Source organism: Thamnophis sirtalis, unplaced genomic scaffold (genome assembly GCF_051295495.1).
Source record: "Thamnophis sirtalis isolate CommonGarterSnake01/CBP01778 unplaced genomic scaffold, rThaSir2_p1.2 scaffold_2, whole genome shotgun sequence".
NCBI classification, from domain to species: domain Eukaryota; kingdom Metazoa; phylum Chordata; class Lepidosauria; order Squamata; family Natricidae; genus Thamnophis; species Thamnophis sirtalis.
In genome coordinates, this window is record NW_028261382.1 from 48,832,592 (window position 1) to 48,846,326 (window position 13,735).

Genomic DNA, 13,735 nt, shown 5'->3' on the forward strand with positions numbered 1-13,735 from the left:
TTGTTTTGCCGCCCATGAGTTAACACGAAAAATCCTGTCAATCTGCCAATCAAAATTGGATCCCGGTTTTCCCACCAGACGGTCAAAAGCTTCAGAAAACATTTGCTTTAAGTTCTCCTGCTTTCCTTCACGCAGCCCCCTCACTCTTAATGCAAGCTCCATCTGCTTATACTGTATCATAATAATTTGTTTTTCAGCATTGTCAATTTTTTGTTCCACCATTTCAGTTTTGGATATCAGGTTAGTTTTAGCTTCATTGAGAGTTTCTAAATTATCTTCCATTCCAGAAATATATTCTGTTATCACATTTACAATTCCCATCATATTATCATTCATTTTAGTGACCCTGGTATCGAATTTGTCATATAGAACTTCCATCTCACTCCTTATTTCATCTTTGAAATCTTTAATCATTTCTTGATTCTGTTCTCTGAATTCTTTAAACATTTCTAAGTTCTGTTCTCTGGATTCTTTGAACATTTCCAGAAAAAATTCTTTTGTTAGTACATCTCCACTAGGGGGCATAGATGGTGGGGGCTGCAACTTTGTACCAGGTATGGGAGACGTTTTCGGAGGTAATTTGACAGAGGTTGATTTGGATGCCATTATATTTTGGTTTTAATTATTTGTTCTAAATTACAAATCCACTGTGCTATGTGGAGAAAAAGAAATTCCTCCCCCCCCCTTTTTTTCCTTCTTTTTTTTTTTTTTTCAAGGGGTTTTACGGAGGATTTCAAAAGAGAAAGTCCGTTTGGAATGTTTGGAATGTCTCTTTATCAACAACAAAGCGTCTTGAAAACTTTAAGGGAGTAGCTCTAATTGAATTATAAGAAATTATTTCTTTGATTCTGTAGCAGGAAGCCGGAGATAACAAATGCAGAAGCTGTAAACGCCATTTTGAAAACAATTAAACAAAAGAGGTTTTTATAACATTGAAGCTGGTATTTCAGATAGAGAAAAATTTTAAAGTTCACAAGTTGGTCTTTGCTCGTATTGATTTTTAATAGTCTCTTTTCTAAAGATTGTCCTAAGGGGGAGGGGTCCTGTCTAATGCTGTGAATAACAGCTGCGAAGTTCAGGTCGGAGTTGAATGACTCAGCTTTGGGTTGATCCTCCCCCTCCGTCCACAGCTCACAAAAAAAACAAACTGTGAACTTCAAAGAAGATTCTTACCAGCTGAGATTCCTCACTGCTTTTTTCTTGTCTGAAAAAAGAGTTATCTTGTTGATATTGAGCAGATAACGAACCTGAATTCTGGGGGCAGCTCTGTTAAGCTGCCGGCCGGCGACAGGCCACTCCCCGGAAGCCCGGTTCCAACAATTTTTGAAACCCACCACCGGAGCACTACATGCATTTTGGGGCACCAAAGCATTCCGTGATGTACAGAATCCCATCAGCCATGGAGGGAGGGACTTCCCCACAAAACAGGACCCCAAATATCTGTGCATGAGATCGTTGGTTTATGTTAAGAGTGTGGTTTTTGTTTTGTTTTTTACAAAAGAGTGAAATTCACCCCCTTCCCTTGTGGGATTAGGGTCCAAGTTCACAAGCCCCCCGCCCAACCCCCAACCCCTCTCCAAAGGTACAAGGACTTACAACTGCAACTGGGACCAGGATTTACCTTGCTAAGCAAGGCAATGTAAATGACTCAAGGCTGGTTTTGCAACTTTTTTTTGGCAGCAGTTGTTAAACGAATCACTGCAGGTGTTAAGTGAATCGTGTGGCCATTAAGCGAATGTGGCTTCCTCCATTGACTTGGCTTGTTGGAAGCCCCCCTCCCCCATTTCTGGGCAGATTGCAGGGGAATATCACATGACCGTAACATGCCAAGTGCCCAAATTTTGATTATGTGAGCATGGAGATGGCCCGATGGTCATAAGGGTGAGGTTCGTCTGCAAGTCACTTTTTTAAATGCAGTTGTCATTACAAACGACGGCTTGAGCAGGGGGCTGGACTAGAAGACCTTCAAGGTCCCTTCCAGCTTTGTTCTGATTAATTGATTGAAATGGTGTTGGGTCTCCTGCTTGAGCAGAGGGTTGGACTAGAAGACCTCCAAGGTCCCTTCCAGCTCTGTTCTGATTAATTGATTGAAATGGTGTAGGGTCTCCTGCTTGAGCAGAGGGTTAGACTAGAAGACCTCCAAGGTCCCTTCCAGCTCTGTTCTGATTAATTGATTGAAATGGTGTAGGGTCTCCTGCTTGAGCAGAGGGTCAGACTAGAAGACCTCCAAGGTCCCTTCCAGCTCTGTTCTGATTAATTGATTGAAATGGTGTAGGGTCTCCTGCTTGAGCAGAGGGTTGGACTAGAAGACCTCCAAGGTCCCTTCCAGCTCTGTTCTGATTAATTGATTGAAATGGTGTAGGGTCTCCTGCTTGAGCAGGGGGCTGGACTAGAAGACCTCCAAGGTCCCTTCCAGCTTTGTTCTGATTAATTGATTGAAATGGTGTTGGGTCTCCTGCTTGAGCAGAGGGTTAGACTAGAAGACCTCCAAGGTCCCTTCCAGCTCTGTTCTGATTAATTGATTGAAATGGTGTAGGGTCTCCTGCTTGAGCAGAGGGTCAGACTAGAAGACCTCCAAGGTCCCTTCCAGCTCTGTTCTGATTAATTGATTGAAATGGTGTAGGGTCTCCTGCTTGAGCAGGGGGCTGGACTAGAAGACCTTCAAGGTCCCTTCCAGCTTTGTTCTGATTAATTGATTGAAATGGTGTTGGGTCTCCTGCTTGAGCAGAGGGTTAGACTAGAAGACCTCCAAGGTCCCTTCCAGCTCTGTTCTGATTAATTGATTGAAATGGTGTAGGGTCTCCTGCTTGAGCAGAGGGTCAGACTAGAAGACCTCCAAGGTCCCTTCCAGCTCTGTTCTGATTAATTGATTGAAATGGTGTAGGGTCTCCTGCTTGAGCAGAGGGTTGGACTAGAAGACCTCCAAGGTCCCTTCCAGCTCTGTTCTGATTAATTGATTGAAATGGTGTAGGGTCTCCTGCTTGAGCAGAGGGTTGGACTAGAAGACCTCCAAGGTCCCTTCCAGCTCTGTTCTGATTAATTGATTGAAATGGTGTAGGGTCTCCTGCTTGAGCAGGGGGCTGGACTAGAAGACCTCCAAGGTCCCTTCCAGCTCTGTTCTGATTAATTGATTGAAATGGTGTAGGGTCTCCTGCTTGAGCAGAGGGTTGGACTAGAAGACCTCCAAGGTCCCTTCCAGCTCTGTTCTGATTAATTGATTGAAATGGTGTAGGGTCCCCTGCTTGAGCAGAGGGTTGGACTAGAAGACCTCCAAGGTCCCTTCCAGCTCTGTTCTGATTAATTGATTGAAATTGTGTAGGGTCCCCTGCTTGAGCAGAGGGTTGGACTAGAAGACCTTCAAGGTCCCTTCCAGCTTTGTTCTGATTAATTGATTGAAATGGTGTTGGGTCTCCTGCTTGAGCAGAGGGTTGGACTAGAAGACCTCCAAGGTCCCTTCCAGCTCTGTTCTGATTAATTGATTGAAATGGTGTAGGGTCTCCTGCTTGAGCAGAGGGTTAGACTAGAAGACCTCCAAGGTCCCTTCCAGCTCTGTTCTGATTAATTGATTGAAATGGTGTAGGGTCTCCTGCTTGAGCAGAGGGTCAGACTAGAAGACCTCCAAGGTCCCTTCCAGCTCTGTTCTGATTAATTGATTGAAATGGTGTAGGGTCTCCTGCTTGAGCAGAGGGTTGGACTAGAAGACCTCCAAGGTCCCTTCCAGCTCTGTTCTGATTAATTGATTGAAATGGTGTAGGGTCTCCTGCTTGAGCAGGGGGCTGGACTAGAAGACCTTCAAGGTCCCTTCCAGCTTTGTTCTGATTAATTGATTGAAATGGTGTTGGGTCTCCTGCTTGAGCAGAGGGTTAGACTAGAAGACCTCCAAGGTCCCTTCCAGCTCTGTTCTGATTAATTGATTGAAATGGTGTAGGGTCTCCTGCTTGAGCAGAGGGTCAGACTAGAAGACCTCCAAGGTCCCTTCCAGCTCTGTTCTGATTAATTGATTGAAATGGTGTAGGGTCTCCTGCTTGAGCAGAGGGTTGGACTAGAAGACCTCCAAGGTCCCTTCCAGCTCTGTTCTGATTAATTGATTGAAATGGTGTAGGGTCTCCTGCTTGAGCAGAGGGTTGGACTAGAAGACCTCCAAGGTCCCTTCCAGCTCTGTTCTGATTAATTGATTGAAATGGTGTAGGGTCCCCTGCTTGAGCAGAGGGTTGGACTAGAAGACCTCCAAGGTCCCTTCCAGCTCTGTTCTGATTAATTGATTGAAATTGTGTAGGGTCCCCTGCTTGAGCAGGGGGCTGGACTAGAAGACCTCCAAGGTCCCTTCCAGCTCTGTTCTGATTAATTGATTGAAATTGTGTAGGGTCCCCTGCTTGAGCAGAGGGTTGGACTAGAAGACCTCCAAGGTCCCTTCCAGCTCTATTCTGATTAATTGATTGAAATGGTGTAGGGTCTCCTGCTTGAGCAGAGGGTTGGACTAGAAGACCTCCAAGGTCCCTTCCAGCTCTGTTCTGATTAATTGATTGAAATGGTGTAGGGTCCCCTGCTTGAGCAGAGGGTTGGACTAGAAGACCTCCAAGGTCCCTTCCAGCTCTGTTCTGATTAATTGATTGAAATTGTGTAGGGTCCCCTGCTTGAGCAGGGGGCTGGACTAGAAGACCTCCAAGGTCCCTTCCAGCTCTGTTCTGATTAATTGATTGAAATTGTGTAGGGTCCCCTGCTTGAGCAGAGGGTTGGACTAGAAGACCTCCAAGGTCCCTTCCAGCTCTATTCTGATTAATTGATTGAAATGTTGTAGGGTCTCCTGCTTGAGCAGGGGGCTGGACTAGAAGACCTCCAAGGTCCCTTCCAGCTCTATTCTGATTGATTGATTGGGACTGGGTGTATGAATTGCCTTCTATCATCGCAGAGTGATTCGAGAAACAAGGCATTATCCAGTAGTCCTTGACTTAAACAACAGTTTGTTTAATGAGCATTCAAAGATACAATGGCACTGAAAAAACTGACTTATGACCGCTTTTCACATTATGACCGTTGCAGCATCCCCATGGTCACGTGATCAAAATTCAAGACGCTTGGCAACTGACTCGTATTTATGACGGTCGCAGCATCCTGGGGTCACGTGATCCTCGTTTGCCACCTTTGGAACAAGCCAAGTCCCTGGGCTAAGCCAGATTCATTTAACAACCGGGTGACACATTTGACGACTGCCGTGATTCACTTAAGAACCGTTGGCATGGCAGGCTGTAAAACGGGACAAAGTTCACGTAAGAAATGCCTCGCTTAGCCACAGAAATTTTGGGCACTGTTGTAAGTCAAGGACTACCTGCATGCCGTCCTATTTAAGCACGCTTTTGAGGACGTGTGCATGCACGGAAGGCACAAGGGCGAGCAAAGTGTATGCGTAGAAGGCCGGGCGCATGCACGAACCGGGCGCGGGCGCGGGGAGGTCGAACCAGTAGTAACAAAATGTGGAACCCATCACTAATACTTGTGTAACAGAATGCTATTCCAAAGTGCAAACCGGTGTTGTGTAATGTATGACAATCGTAGCCAGGGGTGTGAAGTTTCCGCTGTTCGCCCATGAGGCCAATGTTGAGAAAAGACAGGAGACAAATTTTCTCGGGATGGAGCGACCCAGATGAGAGCCTGAGAGCCCCTTTTATTGAGACAGGACAAAGGCAGGAGGAGCAATAGCATGTGATAAAAAACAGCCTGTAAAAGTACAATTTCTAATCTACTGCTTCAGGAAAGTTCTTTCTATATATGGTCAAATCCTGGACGTCAATGGTAGGGCACATCTCAGAATGTTATGTTATTCACTATCAGGATGTTATGGCTTTCTCGGAGCCAGTTGTCTCCTGTGTGATTCAGCGTGACCCTGCAGGCCCTAGTATGAACTAGGCCATGGAGGACACACACCTGCACAAAGAACTATATTACAACACAGGGGCACTTGCACACACCCAGGGATCAAAACAGGAGAACCGTGTTGTGAAAAGCGTCTTTTGTGCAATAGTCCTGGATCCCAAAGGGGGATTAAAAATTCCCAATGCAAGGAAGGAAGGAAGGAAGGAAGGAAGGAAGGAAGGAAGGAAGGAAGGAAGGAAGGAATGAAGGAAGGAAGGAAGGAAGGAAGGGGAGGAGGAGGAGATCCATTCTGGTTGTCCTTTGTTAGCTCCCTGCGAGACTTTGCATGCTCCCTTTGTGATTAATTTCTAAAAAAAGAAGGCAAACAGGTCTCCAATTACAAGCCCAGCTGCACACGAGAGAACATCATGCGGATGTGAAACCTATTCTCCATGCTTAGTTGGTTCGAAGATGGGTTTAAATGGGAAGGCGAATTCTTTGGCCAGCTGGGAAGCGGGAATACACAGGCGCTCCGACTTTCTCGCTGCAGCCCAGCGTTGTCAAACACAACTGCCATTGATCCAGACTCGGTTTTTCTTCTTCTGCAGATTGAGACGGTGCGCGGCTATTTAACGGAGACCAAGACATTAAACGGCTGTAGAACAGTTCTCCGTGGCTGGAAGAATCTCCACCGAAGAGACTTCGGGATCTGAGCTCAGAAGGGAAAATGGATCGGCTGAAGATGCATCGGACGAAAGAACTGGAATTTGGGGGTGTATTTGGTAAGGAAGGGGACAGAGAGCATTGGCTTCCTCCCAACAGAGAATGCTGTCAAATCACCATCAGACAGCTGAGCATTATTTCCTGGGGAGGAGGGATGACTTCATGTCCTGTGTCTTAAATGTACAGGTCAGAGGTTTTACCTGAATTAGAAAAGGGAGGAAAATTACTAAAAATGTTTTCAGTTGGAGAGAGCATGTAGCACACTGCCAGAACACACACAATGCATTTCTCTTGATTACAATCCCTCCTGATTTTGTGGCCCAGAGGTGGGAGCTCTCACCTCACATTCAGGAGGTTGTGAGTTCAATCCTAGGTAGAGGCAGATGTAGGGTCTCCTGCTTGGGCAGGGGGTTGGACTAGATGACCTGCAAGGTCCCTTCCAACTCTGCTAATTTGTGTGATGCCTGGGCCACTTTATACTGCACTGGTGAGATCCGAGTTCAAATCCTGCCTCCAGTTTTGGTCTCCATGGTGTAAAAAAAGATGTTGAGATTGTAGAAAGAGTGCAGAGAAGAGCAACCAGGATGATGAGCAGACAGGAGGCTCAAACATATGAAGAATGGGTGCAGGAACCGGGCCTGGCTAGTCTAATGAAGAGAAGGACTAGGGGAGATATGAGAGCATCTTCCAATATTTGAGGGGCTGCCACAGAGAGGAGTTAGGGGGTCAAGCTATTCTCCAAAGCACCCAAACGCAGGATGAGAAACAATGGATAGAAACTAATTAAGGAGAGAAGCAACCTAGAATTAAGGAGAAACTTCCTAACAGGGAGGACAATTAACCAGTGGAACAGCTTGCCACCAGAAGTTGTGGGGGCTCCATCACGGGATGTTTTTAAGAAGAGACTAGACAGGGATTTGTCCAAAATAGCATAGGGTCTCCTGCTTGAGCTGGGGGTTGGACTAGATGACCTACAAGGTCCCTTCCAACTCTGTTATTCTGTATGTGCACAATAACATTGAACCACAAATGACACATTAAATTGCATAAAAAATAAGCCAGTTTAATGCTAACAAAGTCTATGTGAATGCTAAGTTTTAGCTGACTTGGTTTGCAAACATAAACTCTCACCCAAAACGGAGCCAATTTATTTCTCCCAGACCTTCTGTGCAGTCGAGGGTGATAACAGTAACTTAAACCAAGCCATTTATTGTCAAGTTTAATAAGGTGTCCTGCCACGGGCAGAAGGTTGGACTAGAAGACCTCTGAGGTCCCTTCTAGCCTTAAAATTCTATTATTCTAACACATTAGACCAGTGTTTCTCAACCTTGGCCACTTGAAGAATTCTGGGAGTTGAAGTCCACACCTCTTAAAGCAGCGTTGGTGAGAGACACTGTGTTGGAGTAGAATAGAATATAGGAATAGAATAGAGGGATAGGATTAAACATTTGTAGGTTAGAATAGAATATAAATAGAATATAGGAATAGAATAGAGGAATAAGATTAAAAATGAGTAGAGTAGAATAGATTAGAATATAAATAGAATATAGGAATAGAATAGAATGGAAATAGAATATAGGAATAGAATAGAATATAGGAATAGAGTTGAATAAAATGGAAATAGAATATCGGAATAGAATAGAATATAGGAATAGGATAGAATAGGATTAAAATGAGTAGAGTAGAATAGAATAGAATAGTAATAGAATATAGGATAGAATATAGGAATAGAATAAAATAGAATAAATAGAATAAAATGGAAATAGAATATAGAAATAGAATAGAATATAGGAATAGAATAGGATTAAAAATGAGTAGAGTAGAATAGAATATAAATAGAATATAGGAATAGAATAGATTATAGGACTAGAATAGATAGGATTAAAAATGAGTAGAGTAGAATATATTACAATAGAATATAAATAGATTATAGGAATAGAATAAAATGGAAATAGAATATAGAAATAGAATAGAATAAAAGGAAATATAGAAATAGAATAGAATAGAGGAATAGAATAGGATTAAAAATGAGTAGAGTAGAATATAATATAATATAAATAGAATATAGGAATAGAATAGATTATAGGACTAGAATAGATAGGATTAAAAATGAGTAGAGTAGAATAGATTACAATAGAATATAAATAGAATATAGGAATAGAATAAAATAGAATATAGAAGGAATGTCTTTGGTGCATATGTTCTCTGTGTACATAGAGTAAAATAAAATAGAATACGTAATTCTATTTTATTTTTACATTAATCCATGTAGCTTACATTATATTTTTACATTAATCCATGTAGTTGAGTTGCATGGCCTACCAACAAACCATGCGATCCATTGCGAAGGCTCCAGCTGACCAATGGATTCCTAGGAACATCAATTTTATAGTAGCCATAAGGCTGGGACGTGAATAAAATCTCTTCCTTCCTTCCTTTCTTTCATTCCAGTCTCCATCCTCGCAATAGTCTTTGTCTTGGCAGCCCCGAGTTCAACCACCAACGTGTTCTTCCGCTGCTCCACAACTCAAATCAACAACCTCCTGGTGGCCAACTGCCAAGGCCAAAGCCTCAGGGCCATTCCCCAGGTGGACGTGTCCACTCAAGTCTTCCTGTTGAATTTCAACCTCTTCACTACCTTCCAGGCGTCTTCGTTCCCGCAGTTGAGCGCCCTCCAGATGCTGTCGTTGGGTAAACAACTGGGGGACCCTCTCTATGTTGGGGAGAAGGCCTTTGAGAACGTGTCCAACATCACCTTCCTAGACTTGGGGGGCAACAGGAACCTCTCACTGCACCCCAAAGCATTCCAGGGTTTGACCAAACTCAAGGTGTTACACTTAGACACAAGTGGTTTCGACAACGGAATCCTGGAGAAGGGCTATTTCCAAGACCTTTTGTCGTTGGAAACCTTGGACCTTAGAGGGAACCGTCTTCGTCGGTTGAGTCCAGATCCCACCTTCCAAGGACTGAAAAAACTAAGTGTCCTCCAGCTGAAACTCAACCAAATCGGGGCCATTTGTGGAGACGACCTCCAATATCTCCGAGGGCGCCATTTGACCTTCCTCGACCTGTCCTCCAATCGACTGTCCAGCGGCTGTCCTTCTTGCGCCAACCCGTTTCGCGACATCACCCTGGGCATCTTGGACATCTCTTCCAACCCGTGGGACGTGGCCCGCGTCGAAGCGTTCCTCCAGAGACTGAACGGCACCAGGATCCAGAACCTCAAGGTGCAACACTCAGGGGCCATCGGCAGCAGGTTCGGCTTCAAGAACTTGAAGGACATTTCCCACACCACGTTCTCGGGGCTGCATCACAGCCGCATTGGGACTTTCGACATGTCCCACGGTTTCCTCAACACCCTGAACGCCTCCGTCTTCTCCAGCTTGCCGGATCTGAACACCTTGCTCTTAAGATCCAACCAGATTAACAAGATTCAAAAGGGGGCGTTTTCAGGGTTAAGCAAGCTCCAAGTTCTGGATCTGTCCCACAATCTTCTCGGGGAGCTGTACACAGAAGCACTGGAGGATTTGAAGGCCTCTCCTCTGCAACGTCTGATCCTGAAGTCCAACCACATCGGGATTCTTCAGCATAAGGCCCTGACGGATCTCAAATCTTTGCAGTTCCTCGACTTGCAAGACAACGCTCTTGACCGAATTCCCGGAGGGAATCTCCCTTCCTTGTTGCGTCTTCATTTGGGGCAAAACAGGATCCAAGACACCTGGGGCATCGAAACACTTGGCCCACACTTGGTCCATCTTGATCTCTCCTCCAACCGTCTGAAGGACCTGGGGAACGTCTGGCATCACCTGGCAGAGATCCCCCTCCTGAAGTTTCTGAATCTCTCCGGCAACGACCTGGCGAGGTGTTCGCAAGTTGAGAAGTCTCCGAGGCAACTCACGCAACTGGACCTTTCCCGCAACGACCTGGGAAACATCTGGGCCACCCAGAGATGCACGGACCTCTTTCAGCCTCTGGAGAAACTCCGGGCATTGAATCTCAGCTCCAATCACCTCCGAGACTTGCCTGGGAACCTTTTCCAGAGTTTGGCGTCTTTAGAAATCCTGGATCTCGGGGAAAACAGGTTGCACAAACTTCCCGAACAGATCTTCCATAGTTTGGAATCCCTGCGGGCTCTCCGTGTCCGTGGAAATCCGCTGATGACCCTCTCGTCTTCCTCCTTTCAACCAATGGGGCAGCTGCGATTCCTGGATTTGAGGGAGCTGTCCTTAGTTTGCAGTTGTGACCTCAAGCATTTCAACAACTGGCTGCAGAACCACACCGCCATCGTGAAGGCATCTCAGCTTCCCCTGACTTGCCTTCAGGCCAGCTCTAATTTCCAGAGGCAGCCCTTGCCTCAGTTCCTGCACAAGTGTGTCTCTTAAGGCCAGCGGTCACCAACCGGTGGTCCATGAGAAAATTTTGGTGGTCCGCAGAGAAATTATTTGCCTTTTTTATATTGCACTAAATTCCGGGGTCCTCAAAACCACGGTCCCTGAGCTGCATACATACAATGAACGCTTGTGTTGCTATGGAGGGTCTCCCCCTTCAGAGTCTTTTGGGGCGGGTTGGAGGGGGGCAGAAATTCCGACTTGGGGTCTGCTTCAGCCTCCTGGTGAGGGACGACGAGGCCACTGATGGCAAAGAGCCGGAGGGCCTCGTTCCAGTGGGACTGCATCATTGTCTGGAACTGGCTGACCATCTCAGCCCGCTGAGCCTCCAGGCGCCAGTACCTGGCCTTGCACTACTGCAGGCCTTCCCTCTGCTTGATAAAGCCTATGCTGGTAGTCCTCAGTGAGGTGCTTCTGCTGAGCCTCCTTTCTCCTGGCGGCTGCTTAGCTCCAGCAACTGCTTCCTTTTGGGGCCCTAAGGAGCCCGGGTGGGCAGGCAAGGAGTGGCTGGCAAGGCGCCCCTTGATATGAGTGACATCGAGTTGGCCACACCCACCAAATCACATGACCTAGCCACGCCCAGCCAGCCATTATGCAGATATTAGTGGTCTGCAGGACTTAAAATGATCAATTTAGTGGTCCCTGAGGTCTTATCTTAGATCAGACACATTTCCACTTAGTGTGCAACAGGTTTTGGAGGGAGTTTGAACAAAACGTCTACAATGTCCCATCTTCCTGGGGTGACAACTCCCAGAATTCCCAGCCAGCACCAAATTAGGAGACCGGCAGGGCTTTTCTCTCTCCTGAAAATCCAGCAGTGAGAACAACTTGGCTGGAAAACAGGAACTACAGCCACAATACAAATTGTCCTCAACATGACGTTTGAGCCCCCAAATGTCACTAAACGAGATAGTCATTCAGTGAATTTTGGCCCATTTTGCCACCTTTCTTGCCAGTTAAGTGAATCGTTGCAGTTGCTGTGTTAATAACACCGTTAAGTGAACCTGGCTTCCCCCATGGATTTTGTCAGGTGGTCGCAAGAGAGGATCACGTAACTCCGGGACATTGTGACGGTCATAAACAGAAACCGGTCGCGAAGTCTGAATTTGGATGTGACTGTGGGGATGCGGCAATGGTTGTTAAGTGTGAAAAATGGTCATGGGTCACTTTTCTTTCAGCGCCACTGTAACTTTGAAGTCACTAAATGAACTGTTGTGAGTCGAGAACTAATGTACAGTACAAAATATGTGTAAACTATCGCGCTGGGAAAATGTTCTTGCAATGTAATAATGCAGGGCAATGTGGAAAAAAGAATCAGAGGTGGAGTCATAATTTGTCTACGTTGCAACTGCCTGAGCTGAGCTTTGTACATTTGTAAATAAACCAGGACTTTAGAAAACAACGTTCAGCCTAATAACTTCTTACAAAGGAAATAAAACCACGTTTAAGAGGATTCCTCAGATAAGAGGTGGATGGGTTTCACAGGGGTGGATCGTGAGAATCTGCAAGAGGGAAGCCTTTGGCTCCCCAAAACGCAAGAGCAGATCACTCTCATTTTGATCCCTCTCCTGCATCTGGAATCACCTGGAAGGAGCCTCATCCAGAGGCCCTTCGATGGAGGGAAGCAACCAGGGGGGGGGGTTAATTCTGTCAATCAAATCCTTCAGTGGGTTAGTGGCTACACATAGACTTGGAACCAGATAGATAGATAGATAGATAGATAGATAGATAGATAGATAGATAGATAGATAGATAGATAGATAGATAGATAGATGATAGATAGATAGATAGATAGACAGACAGACAGACAGACAGACAGACAGATAGATGATAGATAGAGATAGATAGAGATAGATAAATAAATAAATAGAGATAGAGATGGATGGATGGATGGATGGATGGATGGATGGAAGATAGATAGATGATAGATAGATGATAGATTGATAGATGGATAGATAGATAGATAGATAGATAGATAGATAGATAGATAGATAGATAGATAGATGATAGATAGAAGATAGATAGAGATAGATAAATAAATAAATAGAGATAGAGATAGAGATAGAGATGGATGGATGGATGGATGGATGGATGGATGGATGGAAGATAGATAGATGATAGATTGATAGATGGATAGATAGATAGATAGATAGATAGATAGATAGATTGTATACTAATATATAACCAACATCGTATTGTATTATTAAATGTTTACATCAATTCGTCTTGCCATCAACTCCCAAAAACAATTATTGGCTCTTCTGCTCTCCCTACACCGTATTTGTACCTTATCCATCATTTTCTTCTCCCTCTTTCCTCTCCCTTCTTACCTTTCTTCCCTCTGCCACCCTTCCCTTCTCTACTTCCCCTTCCTCTCTCCTTCTCCTCTCCCCCCTTTCCACTCCTCCTTTCTCTCTTCCTCTCCCCGCCCCCTTGCCCTCTCTTCTTCCCTTACCTCTCTCCTCTACTCCACACTCTTCATCTCATTTACTTGGTGTATTTCAGCCTCTGAGCGAGCTCCATTTTATGTTGATGGTATTTATAATTCCTTTTCAATATGCATATTTAATTTTAACGTATATCTTCCTCCTCCTTTTTTAAAAAGAGAGAAAAAAGTATACTTATATAGTAATCGTATTTATAAACCACCACCCCCAGGCTATTTTTGGCTGAGATATAGACCTGGTTACAATTCCCAGCTATTCTCAATTATATTTATATAATTATGCATCCTTACAGGCCCCAAATTTGTGATTCTGTCTTTATAATCTCAA

General features: G+C 44.9%; 1 protein-coding gene across 1 annotated transcript; it reads left to right on the plus strand.

Annotated features, from left to right (window-relative positions):
• Positions 1 to 1,369: 1,369 nt before the first annotated feature.
• On the plus strand, positions 1,370 to 11,447 carry LOC148048779 (toll-like receptor 5). The gene is made up of 2 exons (XM_087703459.1): positions 1,370 to 1,442; positions 9,007 to 11,447. The coding sequence occupies exons 1-2, from the start codon at positions 1,379 to 1,381 to the stop codon at positions 10,953 to 10,955; spliced, it is 2,013 nt and encodes a 670-aa protein (XP_087559585.1). The 5' UTR covers positions 1,370 to 1,378; the 3' UTR covers positions 10,956 to 11,447.
• The last annotated feature ends 2,288 nt before the right edge of the window (positions 11,448 to 13,735 follow it).